The sequence below is a fragment of the Halichoerus grypus genome, chromosome 11, assembly GCF_964656455.1.
Source record: "Halichoerus grypus chromosome 11, mHalGry1.hap1.1, whole genome shotgun sequence".
NCBI classification, from domain to species: Eukaryota; Metazoa; Chordata; class Mammalia; order Carnivora; family Phocidae; genus Halichoerus; species Halichoerus grypus.
Genome location: NC_135722.1, coordinates 49,481,025 through 49,499,107, shown reverse-complemented (window position 1 = coordinate 49,499,107; position 18,083 = coordinate 49,481,025). Strand labels below are relative to the sequence as shown.

At 40.0% G+C, this 18,083-nt stretch overlaps 1 protein-coding gene across 2 annotated transcripts; it reads left to right on the top strand.

Annotated features, from left to right (window-relative positions):
- Positions 1 to 2,320: 2,320 nt before the first annotated feature.
- On the top strand, positions 2,321 to 15,484 carry TRIM22 (tripartite motif containing 22). Of its 2 annotated transcripts, XM_036075992.2 has the most exons (9): positions 2,321 to 2,446; positions 5,428 to 5,552; positions 7,163 to 7,633; positions 8,206 to 8,301; positions 8,943 to 9,173; positions 11,749 to 11,771; positions 12,986 to 13,086; positions 13,386 to 13,412; positions 13,668 to 15,484. In XM_036075992.2, the coding sequence occupies exons 3-9, from the start codon at positions 7,223 to 7,225 to the stop codon at positions 14,261 to 14,263; spliced, it is 1,485 nt and encodes a 494-aa protein (XP_035931885.1). In that variant the 5' UTR covers positions 2,321 to 2,446; positions 5,428 to 5,552; positions 7,163 to 7,222; the 3' UTR covers positions 14,264 to 15,484. The 2 variants fall into 2 exon arrangements, with proteins under 2 accessions (XP_035931885.1, XP_035931884.1); XM_036075991.2 differs by lacking the exon at positions 5,428 to 5,552.
- Positions 15,485 to 18,083: the final 2,599 nt, after the last annotated feature.

The window sequence follows — 18,083 nt, the reverse complement described above, 5'->3', positions numbered from 1 at the left end:
TTTTCAGATCCTTGTCACCACTGTCAAGACTATTCCAGTTCTGCTTTTGATACACACACACACACACACACACAAACACACCCCCCTCATAGGCAGACTTGTTTTCAGTTTTTTAACAGCTTTGGGATATCATTGACATATAAAAATTGTAAATATTTAAGGTGTACAACTTAATGGTTGAATACATGTATATGTTGTGAAATGATCACCACAATTAGGCTAATAAACATGCATCACCTCTACATGGTTACCATTGTGTGGTGTGTATGTGTGTGTGTGTGTCTCCCCATTTCCTCCAACTCCTAGCTCCTGACAACCACAATTCTAATCTCTACTTCCTAGTGTAACTGTTGCAGAGCCCGCACATAAATGCAGTATTTCTCTTTCTGTATCACAGGTGGACTTTTATTATAATTCTGATGTTGCCACATACTGGCCCTTATCAAATAAACTAAATTTTATGAGATATACTTTCTCATTTATAAAAAAAAAAGTAATGAAAATTGCTTAATGAGTTATGGTGAAAATTAAATAACAGAATATTTTTAATAATTGCTACTATTTCCTAACAGATGAGCAGTGATTTAGAATGATGTCTGTTATTTTCCTGATTCCCTTTACCTGTGACTTTGGAATAAATTATTTAAAAAACACATATTAGTTTGATTTCAAAATTATTGCCTTTGCTTGGTTTTAATTAATAGAATAAATTGCTTAAATAATTACAGATTTCTAAAAGAATTTTATCTGATTGTAAAATAAATATTTTAGCATTATGAGTTTTTTCTTATCACCTTCATAGCTTCCCAGTCTTATTTATAATTATAATAGCCTCTTTAACTGAATATATTAATGGAAAGTTAATATCCTCCCCTGTTTCTGCAGTAATTCTATTTCATTGGAAATCTCCTTCTGTTTGCCTGGCTTTACTCAATCATTATTCATGGTAATATGGGAAGAGTCCAGAGTACTTTGTGGGATTTCTCAACAATGTCCTAAGCCAAACTTTGGTTTCTCCTGGTTTGCCTCATTCTTCCCAGTGAGCTGATGGACTCTGACAGTCCTCAGGAATGAAGAAAAGCCAGTTCTCCCCTCTTTTCTTCCAGAATTGTTTCTGTAGTGGTTCCTCAGGCAGGCCTTGGTGAGATCTCCCTGTCCACGCCTCTAAAAATCCAGACCAATCATTCCTTTTGAGTGAATACTGTAAATCGACTTACTGGTTTTTAGAATTAATGCATATTTTATGTTATAACAAATTGCCAGATGTTTTTCAAAGTGGTTGTCCCTTTTTTCATTATCACAGGTCAGAAAGGAGAAGAGCGATGATATGGTGTGTGGTGGTGAAGGTAGAGATGTACAGTAGATGTGGCTTTGGATAGTCTTTTTTTGCTCTATAAATCTTGCTGACAATTGGAGGGGAGTGCAGGGCTCCAGGTGTGTGTGTATTCATGGGGTGTGAACAGGGGCAGGATAGGTGAGTTGATTATGAGGACCAAAAGAGATGAGTTCCTAATACTTCCTCCTTTCTCATGCCTCCTACAAATCCCATATTCATCCTTTTACTCCTTTTGAATCTCTGATTTGACCTCACATCCTGGGCCCCAGACACCTAAAGTTTCCCTCCAGACTTCATGTGAGAAAAATTATGGAGGTGTGTTACTCAGTAAAAGATTATGCTTGAATACTACCATGTATCAACCTCCACGTTCTCACCTGCCTCCTAGTTGTTGGGTAACAAGGCACTGACTTGGTTCTACTATGGTTAATTTCTTTCTTACCTGCCTGCATAAGAAATAGGAACTGGTAACTAACTGGTATACTCCTAAGATTCAATGACATTTTGGAAAAATTTTCTCCATAGGCTCACACTGAAGAAACTTTTAAATTTTATTTTTACTATTCACAATGATGGCTTCTGATAGTCACTGTCTGCTCATATTTACAGAGTTTTATAACTGATTATCTTTCCCACCACAGTCTGCAAGAGTTCAGGAGCCATGCCTTTCCAGATCATTACTTTATCCTTTGCGGCTTGCCTGGGGCTTGAATATAGCATAAGCTCAACAAATAATTATAGGATTGAATTGAAAGGCTGAGTATTCAGGCTGTATCATTGTACTTCACATTTTTTCTTACACAAACATTCTTGCCAGAGTAAGCCAGGGCAGGAATAAAAATGTAGTGACTGAGTGCTTAGCTGGTGCAAGTCCTAGAACATACCCTTTCCTGGCACCCTACCTGGTGCCCTCCCACTGTTATTGTTTTGTAAGTTTCAATTCTACTTCCTTTCTTTCATTTCCCCTTCTCAGATTTTAAGTTTCATTTCTTCCCAGTTTCTCTAGGGAAACTCCCTTGTGAAGACCAGTTTTCTGGCTTGGTGAGTGAATCTTGCCCAGACCTACATCTGATCTCCACTGAGTCAAGACTTCTGCACTTCAGCCTAAAGGTTTGTGGGGCAATTTGTGAAGGCAAAGGGCAGGAAGTTTGGGAGGAACAGATTGAATGTGTTTGGATGAGTTTAATTTGTGGTTCTGAAGCTGCTCTGAACTCACCCAAGAGCCAGCTTGTATGTTTAATGCAGAAGAGAGGTGCATTGAGTCTGGGGGTGGCATGACCGCTGAAAAAGGGAGACTTAAGAACACTGAGAACCTTGTTTGTTTCTTGGAGGGATCATTATTTCTCCAGGCTGAATTACTCTCATCTTCTTTCTATTCTGTAGTTTCAACTTTTCTACCTTGCCAAGGTGAGCCAGAATAACTTTTTTTTTTTTTCAGATACAGAAAATCTCTTCCTCTTTTCCTCCAGCAAAGCCTATGAGATGGAGCTCTGTTTTCCCTCTTCATAAAAGCCCAAACTCCTGGACAGAGCCAGTAGAGACAAGAGTGCTTATCTGGACTTGTGGGAGGGAAAGGGATCTTAAGGGCTATGCTGGGCAGAAGACACTCTTGAAACTTATCCTTTTACTCTTCTTGTCCTGATAACTTCTGGGAAGCTGTCCAGAATCTTCCTGATAAATCACCAGACTTTTGGCCAGCCTGATGAAAGAGGCTGGTTGATCAGACTGCTGTGCATCTCTGCAGCTCCCCCATGGTCACTTGTCTCTCTGGAGCTCCAGCCACAGGGAATTTGTTCTCTTTTGAGTGCGCATGGTTTACTCTCACCTCAGCAGCACCCCACGACACTCTGGTGTCTACTCCTGATTCAGAACTTGTCCTCCATCATCTTAGACAAACCTTTCCATTGCTTTTTTAGCTCAACTCCTTACTGCATTTTCCCTGCACAGAGCTAAGGAAAGGAGTTGGTAATTTCTCAGAAATAACTCCTTCTTAATCTCACCTCTGAATACCTTGTAATTGATCTTTATGTTATATATTTTGATGTGTACTTTCCTTTCCTCTCACTTTTCAGAAGTCATTGGTCTGTGTCTTACATCTAGACAAGGTTCATATCTGGTTTATATTGTTTACTCAGGGGGCTAGTACAGGGTCCAATGGATGGGAGAAAGTGGGTTTTGAAATTTTAAAAATATTTTTGATTAAATTCACAAGAATAAAAGCATATAGCTATGATGAAAGAATTGTATTAACACCTACTGAGCATTCAATAAATATTAAGCATCTATAAAAGATTATATTCTGGGTGAGTGAGAGAAAATAAACAAATAGCAAAAGAATAATGCAGTATGAGAAAAGATGAAAATGAAGAAACAATAGCACTGAGAGATAAGAAGCCCACCACAAGGCTCTGTGTCTATGATGTGCCCTGGTAAGGGCTTTGCAATTTAAAATAGATTTCAGGTTAGGTCTCAGGGTGGGAAGGTGATTTTGAGCTGAGTTTTCAAGGAATTGATGGATTTAAGATGAATTTTTGCCCAGAGTGATCAAGGAACACATAAGGCAACCAGTGTGGGTTGGGGAGGAGTAGGAGCTGGACTGAGGGGATGAGGCAATAGGAAGGGATGTATAATGTGAACCTAACTCTACCATGATAAAGACTGACTCAAACTGAATGACATGTATTTGAGCAGAGGAATGGCAAGATTAATGGAAGCTTAAAAAAAAAAATCTTTCTTGCTGGTGGTGTGAACAGTGATGAAAGCAGATTGTATAAGATGAATGACAATATCAGGGAGACTGGTGGGGAACCTATTCCAGAAATCCAGGTAAAAGACTCAGTTGGATGGGATCTAATTTGAAGAGACAGACAGGGATGAGCCTGCCATAGCCTTATGGACATGGACTTCTATGACAAAATGACTGCTTTGAAAAAATTTGACCTCAGAGCTTGAGCTCTTGGGGGACAGGGCCATTCATGTGGGGCAGATTAAACCTTGGACTCCAAGGGGTGGTAGAAGAGGGAGCTCTGAATGTAGAGAAATGCAGAGGAATTGCAACACTTCTGAGTTCCCCAGGTCTCTGGATGCCAAGAACAGGCGCTGCTTTCCCACTGGCAGCTCCTGACCCAGGGAACAGAGGAAGTATCAAGGATGTTGTCTAAAATCCTCACAGGACTTTCTCTCCTTATTGTGGAGACACTTTCATTTTTCTCATCTAAACTGTGCAGACCTCTGTGCAGACAATCAGGATATAGTGAGATAAGGAAACTTAGGATCTAGTTGGCACTTACCCTACTGTAAAAACTTCTACATTTGTACCATCTCCAAGGGGAGCCTACATTTTGTCTCGGTATCGGTCTGTCTGGTTTAGGTGGAGAGAGTTTCAATGGTGTCACACTTCTTCAATGATAGAATAAAGAATAAATGAATAGAGGAAACATAAGCATTTATATTAGTTTTCTAGGGCTGCCATAAAAAAACACATCACAAATGGTTGGCTTAAATGAAATTTATTTTCTCACAATTCTGGAGTCTAAAAGTACAGGATCAAAGGTGTTGGCCGGGTTGGTCCTTCTGTGGGTGGTGATGGAGGATCTGTTCCATGTCTGCTAGTTTCTGGAGTTTGCTGGCAATCTTTGGTGTTCCCTGGTTTGTAGATGCACCACCCTGATCTCAGCTTTTGTCTTCATATGGCCTTCTCCACGTGTGCATATCCATCTGTATTTCTAAATAGCCTCATTTTGTGAGGACACAGTCATGTTGAATTAAGGCCCATCAGAATGACTTCATTTTAACTTGATCAACTGCAAAGACACTATTTCCATGTAAAGTTACATTTACACATACTAGGGGATAGGACTTTGACCTCTTTTGGGGGAATATAGTTTAACCTGTAATAGCACCCAATGTGTTTGAAACAGAACAGACTTTATCTCTCTACCTATGGCCTTTGTTCCATACGAAGTGTAGAGTCTTCTCTCCCATGACCAACAGATTCTTCATTGGAATTTATGTTTCTTGAGTATCTGTCATGTGTGTGATCCTATGTGTATATGAACCTGTTCTTTTCCACCCTAAAAACACTCCTTTAGGTGCCCATCGACAGATGTTCTTGCTGTATGTCCAGGCCAAGGTAAAATCCCATCTACAAATACAAGACTCCCCAGAACCACAAAGCTGGTCTTGTTATCTCCATTTTACACCTCCATAGCAATGGGTATGCATCTAGTTCTTACAACCTTTACCTCTGTTTGTCTTTGTTAAAATCCATGCAGTAATGGAGAGAACTCTGAAAGAGGATCCTGAGGATGGTGTGTCCACCCAACTCTACCTTTTATAATAGAATGGTCTCTGTAAAAGAATGATCCATAGGTCATTTGATTCTATTTATACATCTGAAGAAAGGGAGTACTCTTATTTCTCAAGGATTTTTATATAAGGGATAAATAAGTCAAAGTGATTTGTAAATTGTAACTGATTATAAAATTGTTAGTGATAAAATCACCTCCCGATTGTGGCCCTTGCTGTTTCTGTAGGTGTCTCTGGGGAATGAATTTGAGGGCATGGGAAGGCTCTGTGTGGGACAGGTGCGTTTAGAGGTAAATTCTTCTCAACTATTAAAGAACTGTTAATAGATAGAAAGAAAAGATGAAAAACTGATGAGAAAGGTCTAATCATTTATGGAGAGATGAGGAGATTCTAGCTTTATGTATTCATCACATTTTGTGTTCCTGTGTCTGATGCACTGTTCTAGGTACTGAGAATCCATCACTGCACAAAACCATGCCTGATGTATGCATGGATTACTTTTTAGGAGGAAGAGGAAGACATTTAAAGAAAGATGCTATATATTATATAGTAAAAATAAGAGAAATATAGCAAATATACAGCAAGCGATAGTATCAGCAGTTTTGCTATAAAGAAATTAAAGCAGGTCCTGAAAGAGGGCAGAAGAAGAGATTGAATGAAACAAAAGAGTGAGTTGTGCTGAGATCAGGGGAGAGTGGTTCCATGCAGAGAGACAAGCAAGGGCAAAGTTTCTGAGGCAGCAGTGGCTTTTGTGCTTTTGACATTAAGAAACTAGAAAGGCAGGATAGATGAAGCTCAATAGCAGTATCCTAAGTGAAAGAATTCAGCCTCAAAAGACCATATGTTATAATTCCACTTTAATAAATTGACCAGAAAAGGCAAATCTATAAAAACATAAGATTAATGGTTGCCTGAGGCTCAGGTTCAGAATGAGGGTGACTGCTAATGGCATTCAGTTTGTTTTCAAGCGATGGAAATGTTCTAAAATTGGACTGTGTGGGTAGTTATACAGTTCCCTAAGTTTACTCGAATCATTGTATTGTACTTTTAAAATGAATGCATTTGATATAAATATAACTTGATAAAATTGTTTTTAAAATGTGCAAAAATCAGGGGTAGGATCACTCCATGCAGGAGGAGAGCAGTGCAAAAGACCAAGGGCCACAGTGGGTTTAATGTATTTAACATGGAGGATGTGTTTGGGGGTAGGGGAATAAAGACAGGAAAAATTGATGGGTCGCACAAGGTTCTTGGTAGGAAGGGCTTCAATTTGTCCTACCAATAGAAGAAGAGAAACTAGCAAGCTTGCCCTGATGGGGTGAAATTTGTCGTGCAACATAAACTGAGAGTAAAATGTTTGTAATTATTACCAAGAGCCCTTTTCATTCTGCTACTGACCCACTCCTCTTGTCTGTTTTCTTTTCTTTATTGTATATTAATGTTTTGCCCTGCTCTAAATCTCTACATAATCAGTATCCTTTCTATTTCTGCCTTTCTTCAACATTCCCGGCCCTGCAGGAGTCTGTGAGCAAGAACAGCCTCAGTTGTCAGGACAGAAGAAGCCAGGGGAACGCTGCAATGGATTTTCCAGTGCAGGTGAACATACAGAAGGATGTGACCTGCCCCATCTGTCTGGATCTTCTGACAATGCCCCTGAGCCTGGACTGTGGCCACAGCTTCTGCCAAGCTTGCATCACTACAAAGAGTAAGGAGTCAGGGGCCCACCAAGGAGGGGAAAGCAACTGCCCAGTATGCCAGTGTAAATACCAGTTTTGGAATCTCCGACCTAATCAGCCCCTGGCCAATATAGTGAAGAAAGTCAGGGAGAACATGAGCCCACAGCAGAAAAATCTCTGTAAGCACCATGGAGAAAAACTCCTGATCTTCTGTAAGGAGGATGAGAAGGCCATTTGCCAGCACTGTGCCCAGTCTGTGGAGCACCGTGGTCATCAAATACTCTTCATGGAAAAGGTGGTCATGGAATGTCAGGTAGGCCTAAGGGTGAAGGTAGATGGGGCAGAAAGGTACCTCAAGTGAATCCATCACTTTTTTAAACTACTTTCTTCCCTTAGTCATCATAGAACTGAGCTCTGCTATCTCTTTCCATACCCTTTGTTCAGCTTCTGAGATTTAAAGGATATTTTTGTGCATTCTTTCATTTGATCAGAAATAAGTCTAGGCTACAAAGAGCAGTTGGATGAGTGGAGAAATGCTTCCCAAGATAAATTCTGATTGTGCCTTTGAGCAGAAGGGTTTCTAGGGAACACGGTTGGTTGGATGTGGGGAACATGTCACTGAGATGAAAGGACTTTCCTTGCTGCAGGATCAGTTCTTCCTCTAGGAAAAGAGATAATCAGGTTACTCTTAATCAAGGGATGGTAGCTTGCATCACCCAGGGATACAGAGTACATTTATCTCTTCAGATTTTTGTCTACATCCTAGATTCTAATCACCAGTTTCATTTCTGTAACCTAGTCTCTTCTGAGAGGAGTCTGTTTTCTTTCCTCTATCCAGGTGCTAAGAAAGCTCATAGCTTGATTCTGGTGATTCTTTTCTCACAGGAAAAGCTCCAGGCAGCTCTGAAGAAGCTGAGGAAGGAGCAGTCGAAAATGGAGGAGTTGGAAGCTGACATCAGGGAGGACAAAGCTTCCTGGAAGGCAGGAAGAGATATTTCCTGAGGGAGTTCTGAAACAGAAAACTGGGCAGCACCTCAGTCCAGTCACAAGGAGGCCCCTTCCTCTGTTACCTCAGAATTAATGAGTTCAGGGGATTCTCAATTAGTCCTCATTTCATTCCTTCCCTGTTGGGGTTGGGTGCCAGAGAGTACAAATATCACAAGTGAAACCAAATATTTGGAGGTGAAGGCATGGAGGAAAGCAATGCAAAAATGACTCATGAATCCCATGTCCCATATCCATCATCAACTTTGAGGCACTAATACTTCCAGAAAACACACTGAGAAAAGCCCAGCATTCCCTACTTAGGAGCTGTGGGTGGAAGGTCTTCCTATGCAGTGTGGCATGATTATCCAGGACAGGTGTCTGCAATCCAAGCCTCATCCAGGTGTCACTTTGTGTCTCAGGGTGGGCCTTGTTAAAGTAGACTTTAATATATTCCGTTGGGAGAAACTCAAGAGAAAATAGTGGGGAAATGGCTTTCTCAGTAGTTGCTCACTGCCTGTTCCCTTCTCTTTGAAAAGTCCCTGAGGAAAATAGTTCTTGTCTTGGCTCCCAGGCCCAGACAATGTAGGCCCTTGGCCAGACAGACTGACTGCCTCTTTCTCTTCTCATCCCCAAAGAATCATATGCAGACTGAGAGACAAAGGATTCTGAAAGGGTTTAATGAAATAAGAGCCACCCTGGACAGCGAGGAGACGAGGGTGCTGCAAAAGCTGGAGGAAGACGAAGTGAATGTGCTGGATAACTTGGTAGTGGCCAGAGACCAGCTGGCCCGGCAGAAGCAGTGCTTGAGAGAGCTCATCTCAGACATTGAGCATCAGATATGGGGGTCGTCAGCAGACACAGTGCAGGTAAGTCTTGGGTTGGAGCTCCTACATGATGAGATTCAGGGGCAATACAGAGACAAAATTTCCTTCTCTGCTGGGTCCCCGCACTTTCTTCCCCCTGGTGACATTCAAGGCTCTTGGGCCCCTCAGTACCTCTTCTCTGTCATTTCAAGTGTCCTAGGGATAATTCAAAGTATGAACGACAAGGGAAATTGCCATTGTTAGTAATTTATAAAAGGCAGTGCAAAAAATTTGGAGAGAAATTCTTCAAAAGCTCCCGTTATCTGTCATCTTGCATTTGTAAGGCATCTCTTCACTAAGTTTAGTCAAATAACACAAATCTCTGTTTATGTTTGATTTTCTTGTTGTGTTGAGTCCAGACTGTGCAATACCTGTGGTTTTGATTTGCATTTCCTGAGTGTAGACCAATAATGTTGAGCATCTTTTCATGTGGTTTATTGGACATTTGTATATCTTCTTTGGAGAAACATCTATTCAAATTTTTTCCCCGTTTTTCCAATTGGGTTGTTTGCTTTTTGTTGTTGAGTTGTAGGAGTTTGTTGTATATTCTCTATACTAGTACCTTATCAGATATATGATTTGCAAATATCTTATCCCTTTTTGTGCATTGTCTCTTCGCTGTCTTCCTGGTGTCCCTTGATGCACAGAAGTTTTTAACTTCGTTGTGGTCCAACTTAGTTATTTTTATTTTATTCCCTGTGCTTTTTTTGGTCATATCCAAAAAATCATTACCAAATCCAGTATTGTGAAGATTTTTCTTTTTGTTTTCTTCTAACAGTGTTATACTTTTGGATCTTAAGTTTAGATCTTTAATTGATCTTAAATTATAATTTATATGTGATATAAGTCATCCATGTTTAAAATTATTGTAACCATTGTATTATGTTGAGCCTTTTTTGGCAGAAATAATTTGTTAAAAAGGGTGAGGAGATGGTAGCCAGTGAAGGAATGGGCTGTATGGGATATTTGTTTGTCCAACCTCAATTCATTACCTTTTTTTTTTTTTATAACAACCTCTTGAATTACCCATTAAGGAACCATCCTTACCCTCAGTCCATGTAGTTGGTTAGGTTTTATAAAATCAGCAGCATAAGGGAGGTATGTGTCTCTCAATTCTAGGTAAATCAGAATATCAGATTCCTATATGTTTACCAATGATGCAGTAATTATTTTAAGATATGCACCTGACCCAATTTAGGTCAATTTTTATGCCTTAGAATTTTACTATCATGACTAGAAAGAGAAGTTCTCTTTTTCACTAAGTAATATATCAGGGATTATCATTTAAACCAGGAGATTCAAGTTGATTCCATACAGTCTAAGAAGAAAGTCAATACTGCAGGTTAAAAATAGAATTTTGAGAAGAACAGATTCTGATGACAAGATTTTCATTTAAAAACCTAGCTATGACTAAAGTTACACCTGCCCTGGAATTTATTCTTCTTTCTTTTAAATTTAAACCAGTTTTAGTCATATACAATAACAACAAAAAAAGCCTAATACAGAGAATAAAACTTTATCTGAGGATGTAGAGCCAACTGGTGGCCAAGTCATTGTTGGTATAAAAGGGGTTAGGCTGGAGAGAGGGAAACCAAATATATTGTTACATTTCTGTTCAAAAAATAAGGCAAATAATGGCTATGCTGGGAATAAAAAGATGGCTAAAATATTTTGAGGATATAGACTGGACTGGCAATACAATATTGGAATTCAGAGTAGGATATTATAGTTTCTAAAACAGTGACTTGAGTAGATATTGGTATCATTTTGAACAATGGAATGTAAATAGTTGGGAAATAGTAAGTTACATTTTAGACTTCCTCAGGTTCTGGCTCCTGTGGCTTATTTCATGCTTAAAAATTGGGGAGATTACTTGTAGGTAGTATAGAGGAGGTATATAGAATGAGTAGAGGGAAGTCAGAGAAACATTTGTTTGAAGTTCTTGTTTACTTGTACCTGCAGCAAAAGAAAGTATACTTTTTGAGAACTATTATTATTGATTATTCATATTTGACTTTCCAGAGCCTGGAATGATGTCTAGCAAATATGGGTTTCACTTTTATTTGTCTCTAGAATAAATAAAAGCATAATGAATTAATGAGGTCTTCTCATGAATGTATTTTTTTAAATGTCAAGTCTCTTATCTTCTTTTTAAATATATCCCATCTCCAAATACTGGAAATCATCTTTCTAACATCCTCACATGAGTCCTTGGGATGGTTGATCTTGGTCTTATCTCTACATTTTGTCGTCCATACTCCGATAATCTATTTATTCACATCATACCAAGGGGCTTTAGGGATCTAAGGTGGATAAAATTTTTTAAGGTAGGAGGGCTTATAACTCCTGGGAGGGTTGCCAGATAAAATACAGGATGCATAATTAAATTTTAATTTCAGATAAACGATAAATTGGTTTTTTTTTTAGTAGAAGGGTATCCTGGTATCCTAAATATTGTAGGAGGCATAGTTAAACTAAAGCATATTTGTTATTTACCTAAAATTAAATTTTAACCAGCCATTTTTATTTTCTAAATATGGCAATCCTATACTTGACTCATGTTCTCTTTTCTCCCCAGGATATGATTAATGTCATGAAAAGGTATGTGTGGCAGACCAGGTATGGTCCTTTTTTATGTGAGGACAGAATTAGAGCCATGAGAGTTATCTCGGAATCAATCAAAATTAAAAAAAGAAAAACACAGAGCTGGGGAATTTGGGAATTATATCATTTCAAATTTTTTATCAAAGATGAAGGTTTTCAATGGAATTTGGGTGGTGGAAGGTCACAGAGCTAGGGCCAATAAGACCATGATTTCACTCATTCTGGTCAAACCTCAGTCTCTGCCTCAGTTTGTTTCCATATTTCATAGGTGCCTATCTTATTTCAGAGAAGACCCTATCTTCCATCTGCCAGGCCCCCAAATTTTCCACAAGGACAGCTCCTTTGCATTTATTTTCTTCCTGGTGTTAGAAGAAACAAGGTCTTTCTAGTGGTTTTATTTGGACTTCCAAAAAAAAACAAAAGTCTCCAGTTTTGGGAATAGTGGCTTTCATCCTGGTGCCAATAATTAATCTCATTTTGCTTACACACTTTAGCATCTTGTAGAAAATATGGTCTTCTTGTGTCTAAAGTTGCCTACCTACTTGGCAGTATAAGGTCTTCCCAAACACATGAAATTCAGACCACTATTAATTTGGTGTCATAACTTCTCCTTTTCCAGATATTTGTAATGTTTCCCCAGAGAATATAACCTTAAATATCAATATCTGGACTTCTGTACTGGGATAAGAGGCTTTGGAGACCCTTCAGACTTTTAATACAGGAGCGCCATACTTGATAACCTAAATCCTTCAGTAGCCGGGCTCTGGAGCTTCTTTACTGATCACCTGCCTGGGAACTCACATCTCTGGCCTGTCCCAGGTGGAACCACTAAGATGGCAGTGACTACTTCACATATCAAATACTTTTTTTTTTAGAGGTATCAAATACCTTTTAAAGGCACCATTATTTAATCTAGCTTTATTATTTTTAAGGAATAGAGTATGCAGTTAATTTTTCCATTTTAGAATGAAGAACATGAGCTTCTTTGAGGTGAAGATCTTCTGAAGGTCACACAGAGGGTATATGGAAAGGTAGATATGAGCATATTTCTTCTGGTTGCAGCATCAGTGCTCATTCCATCCTCCCCCCCTCCTCAGTATCTCCAGTGGAGAGAATTCAAGTGCATCAGTGGAGTGAAAAGTAAGGGAAACAGTGGTCTTGCAGAGACACAAGGTCAGAAGTGTGGGGTGATCAATTTTGGTCTTCTCTAGGAGTGAGAGCTGGACCTTGAAGAAGCCAAACATTGTTTCCAAGAAACTGAAGAGTACATTCCTAATTCCAGATTTGAGTGGGATGCTGCAAGTGTGTAAAGGTAAGGAGAGTCAGAGGAAGTTTGTGGGTGTGGAATTCTTGTAGTGTCAGGGCAAAATGGGAGAGAGGATGTTGTTTCTAGATGAGAGAAGATCTAGGCTTGACAATGAGAGATAGATCTCTAATGCTGAAGGTGTGATCAGACCTAAGGGGGAATGGTCAAGGTGTCTGGTTCATCATCTCATTCACCAGTTCATAGCCTCACAGGACTCCCCTCCCTATCCTTATTCTAGTGAGAAAATAGATATCAGTGTTTACTCCTTGCTTCTAACAACATCATTGAAACTTTTGTCATTTCAGAGCTGACAGAGGTCCAACGCTACTGGGGTAAGAAGGAGTTACAGGTTCTTCAAATCACCATATTCTGATCCCTTTTTAGACGTTGTGGTTACTATCAGGCCCTATGATCTTAGCTTCACGTGTTCCTCCCCAAACACCCATTCATACAACAGTTAAGTGTTCTACTCATCTCTGATCCATCAACATAAGTTCCTCCCAGTCAATTCCTGATATTCCACCTCCCAATGTCACAAGACACACCTACTCTGTATCTGTCACCTGACCCTGTCATTTTTCCTACAGTGGACGTGATGCTGAAGCCAGTCAATTCTATTTCGAATATTGCCCTTTCTGCTGATAAAAGACAAGTGACAGCTGTGCACAACTTCTCGCTTAAAAATATATTTCTATGTGATTTCTCTGCTTTTGATGTCTTGGGCTGCCAATATTTCTCCTCAGGGAAGTATTACTGGGAAGTAGATGTGTCTGAGAAGATTGCCTGGATCCTCGGGGTGTACAGTAAAGTAAGAAACCTCAAGAGAAAAGGGAGCTCTGGGTTTGTTTTTGATCCAAATGTAAACCGTCCAGATGTTTACTCCAGATACACACCTCAATTTGGCTACTGGGTTATTGGGTTACAGAATGGATCTGAGTATAAGGTCTTTGAGGAGTCTTCCACCTCTGATTCCAAGGTCTTGACTCTTTTTATGCCTGTTCCTCCTTGTCGTGTTGGGGTTTTCCTAGACTGTGAAGCACGTATTGTCTCATTTTTCAATGTCACAAACCATGGGTCAGTCATCTACAAGTTTTCTAATTGTCAGTTTTCTCAGACTACTTACCCATATTTCAATCCTTGGAACTGTCAACACCCAATCACCCTGTGCACACCGACTTCCTGAACCTTCTTAGTCCCTCTCCTACTTCTGTGTAACGCCCCTTGTCTTGGGGTTCATCTACACCTGAGCTCATCTGCACCATTCTGAACACATCTTCCTTCTTTTCTCCATCTTTCAATTTAGAATGTTTTTGGAATAGTCTGCTAAGACTGCTGTAACAAAGTCCCCCCAAACAAAGGCTAACAACAGAAATTTCTTGTCTCACAGTTCTGGAGGCTGGAAGTCTAAGACCAAGGTGTCAGCAGAGTTGTTTTTTTTTCTGAAGGCTGTGAGGGAAGGGTCTATTCCTTGCCTTGCAGATGGCTGTCTTCTCTCAGTATCTATTCTAATCATCTTCCCACTTTGCATTTCTCTGTGCCTAAATCTCCCTTTTTCTAAAAGGACACCAGTCAGATTGGAAAAGGACCCACCCTAATTACATCATTTTAATTTAATCACCCCTATAAAGACCCTATCTCCAAAAGGTCACATTCTCAAGTATTGGGGGTTAGGATTGGAACATATGAATTTGGGGGGAACACAAGTCAACTCAACAGTCTTTTACACATCCCTACCATGCAGTGAAAGCTTGATGTTTTCTTCCTAATATTTTGTTTTCATTAGGGGAGAATGCTTTATTTTTCCTTATTAGTTTTTGCTTAGTATTAGGAGAGACTGCTTATTTACAAAGGGAACACATCTAATCCCTTCTATTCTGTACCTCCTCTGACATCTCTTTTCCTCATTCCTTCTGCTGTTTCATGGAATTGACAAAGGAAAAGTTATCAATTCTAAGTGCATAGGACATAGAACAATGCGTAGGAATCTGTCACCAGGTACTGGATCCTTCAGAGTGTATTGCCTTATCAATGGCACCCCTTTATGTATCACAGAGTTAAAGCAGAAGCACATAAAAAAATATTTATCAAGAGTAGATTTTTGGTGCTCAGAGTTTCTGAGGTCAAATCTTGTCTCATTACTTAAAAGCCGTGTAAACTTGAACAACTTACTTAGCATCTCTTGGTCTCACTTTCCTAAAATAAAAATTGCTGTTAAAGATTGTACCTATTTCCTAGGGTCACATTGAGAAGCCAAATTTTATTAGATGTGAAGCACTTACCTAAGAGTCTTGTATGTAAGAATAAATATTTTTATTGCTGAAAAAAGAAAGCTGTATCGATGAGAAACAATTTTTTTGTTTTGTTTTGGTTTGGTTTTGCTTTAATAAAATGATAATTGACTCTATTGAAGTCTCATTTCTCAGATCCTAAAATCCCATGCAGACAGTATGGCTTTTCATGATGTGTCCTGTAGAGAAGGTCAGGTCTAGGCTCAGCTGTGCTTATGAGAGACAGCCTTCTGGTGCTCAGTTCTTTTCCTTGTGGTGAAACACCTGAGTATGCCACTGCATTTACCACCCTCTGCACTCTCCCCCTCTCCTTCTCCCTCTCCCCCCTCATTGTCCCCCTTCTCCCTCTTCTCCTCCCCCTCCTCCTCCTCCTCCCCATCCTTCTCCATCCTCTCCTCCTTCTCCTTCTTCTTCTTTAAAGAATATGAAATGAAGGATAGAACTACCTAGGACAGTGAAGACACAGATTGTTCTTTGAGAAGCATGCATTATAAATTAGGGCAGGCTACACCACTATACAAAATTTCAATCAAGATTTGTAGGACCTTAGAGAAAGATGAGTATCTTGGCCATGCTGGATAAAAATGAAAATGTCTGCCGTGGGATCAATGTATATATCTTTACATGTCTATCTATATGCACACACACATATATGTACACCTATGGGTATATATACATGTAACCATTTGTATAAATACATGTACATATATTAACATTATCTTGGTTAGTCTTTACAAATATCTTAAGAGGGAGATATTTATATCAGGAGATTAAAAGAATTTATAAACTAAAAAAAAAAGGAGTTTATAAACCATTAGAATTTTCTCCTATGGTCCCAAAGCTAGAGAGTGAGAGAGGCAGCTGTGTGTTACTCCAGCATCTGTTGCTCTCCTCTGCACCACACCACAGAGAGGGCAGCAGCCTGACTCTCAAGGATGTGGGGAAGAAGGGAGAGCCGGGAAATGCTACCTGCAGGGGAAGCCTGGTGCATCTTAGGGAAAACCTTAGGTGCCATGAAATGCAATTTGATATGCTCAATCCTAAATGAGATGGAAGTAGGTCATGACCATAGGCATATTATGCCGAGCTTCTTCATGGCCAGCGTTCTATTGTAGATGACATGAAGAAAATATCCCGCTTTTTAGTGTAGACGGTGTAGACGGTGAACACTGGAATTGGACTGGCCTCTGAAAACAGATCAAATTTTGCATAATGATGATATAGTTCCTTTGCGGCCCTTACCAAATTAACTAAGTTCTATAGGATTCAATTTCTCATGTATAAAATAAATAAAAATAATAAAACTTACCTGATGGGGATGTTGTGGGAATTAAATACTAGGAAATTGGTGATAACCTGCTGTTTTCTAGCACAAAAGTACTGCCCCAGACTCGTGCCTATTAGTGTTTTTATTGGTTTCTTTTCTGACTTGAAATAAATGATTTTAAGAAAGCACATTCATTCATTCTAAAATAATTAACTTTGCTTTATTTCAAGAAATAGAATAATTTGAGTAAAGAATCACAGTCTTTAAAATTCCTTTCTATCCAGTTCTAAAGTAAATATTACATTACTGTAAAAACAACTTCATTCTCATCATCCCCTATAATCATAATAGCCTCTTCAACTTAACATACTAGATAAAATTGAATTCATGTTCTCCTGCTGTCCAACAAACTACCACGAAGTTAGTGGCAGGCTTAACTTTTAGGCTTAAAAGAATGCACAATTATTATGTCACAGTTTCTGTGGATCAGGAGCCTGGGCACAGTTTTTCTAGGTTCTCTCATTTAGCATCTTGCCGGGATGCGCACACGGTGTTGCCTAAGTTACAGGTGAGAGCAGGGAAGGGTCTGGATCTAAACTAACTTAGGTTTTTGGAGAATCCTTGCACTTTGCACTTGCAGGACTGAGACCCTCAGCTTCTACAGAGTGTCCAAAATTCCTAGCTCTGTGGGCCTGTCCATAGGAAGCTCATAATGTGGCTGTTACTTCTTCAAGGCCAGCAGGAGAAAGCACCTCTAGGGAGGCAGCCTTAGATAACGTCACCTACCCACCATAATGACAGCTCATCACCTTTGCCACATTCCATCGGCCACAAGGAATTCACAAATTCTGCCTTCTCTCTAAAGGAAGGGATTGCACAAAAGCATGAACACCAGGATTTGGGGATCACCGGGGGTCTCTTCACCCAGAGGGGTTTAAAAAAAGCTAGGGAAGCTGTTCCCCAGCCACTGCCCAGGGTGCCCTGCCAGGTGGGAACAGCCAATGGCCTTCTGGGAGCTGAGTGACTCTACACAGGCCCCTGGCCCTGAAAGACACTCTGTAGTGCAGGCAGATGTTGACACTTCAGGAAGAAAAAAGAGTGTAGAGCCCTTTGGGATCCATTTGCCCAGCAGCCCTAAAAGGATGTTAGAGCCTTAATCAGATCCTCTTTGGAAGTAGGCAGTGTTGCTCCAGTTGGTAAGTGAGAATGGCAGTGTGGCTACCTTAGTACAAGCCCTGTCCTGGAGAGGGAATTGGTGGCCCCGACAGCAGCTGTTGCCCCAACAGAACACCAGCAGCAGCCACATGCTTCCAGGCACGGCCAGGAAAGCCTAGGGGAAGCTTGGGCTCAGCTCAAATCAGTCTGCCTGCACTGTGCCACCAGCTCTCCAGTCCCTCCCTGTGTTCCAATCCTGAGGGCCACCCCTGTGACTCATCCAGGGACCACGG

Excerpts from the sequence above, each read along its gene's own strand:
- TRIM22 (XM_036075991.2), top strand. The coding sequence starts at position 7,223 with ATGGATTTTCCAGTGCAGGTGAACATACAGAAGGATGTGACCTGCCCC. Across the intron at positions 9,174-11,748 it reads CGTCAGCAGACACAGTGCAG|GATATGATTAATGTCATGAA; the intron begins GTAAGTCTTGGG and ends TTTTCTCCCCAG. Across the intron at positions 13,413-13,667 it reads AGAGGTCCAACGCTACTGGG|TGGACGTGATGCTGAAGCCA; the intron begins GTAAGAAGGAGT and ends TTTTTCCTACAG.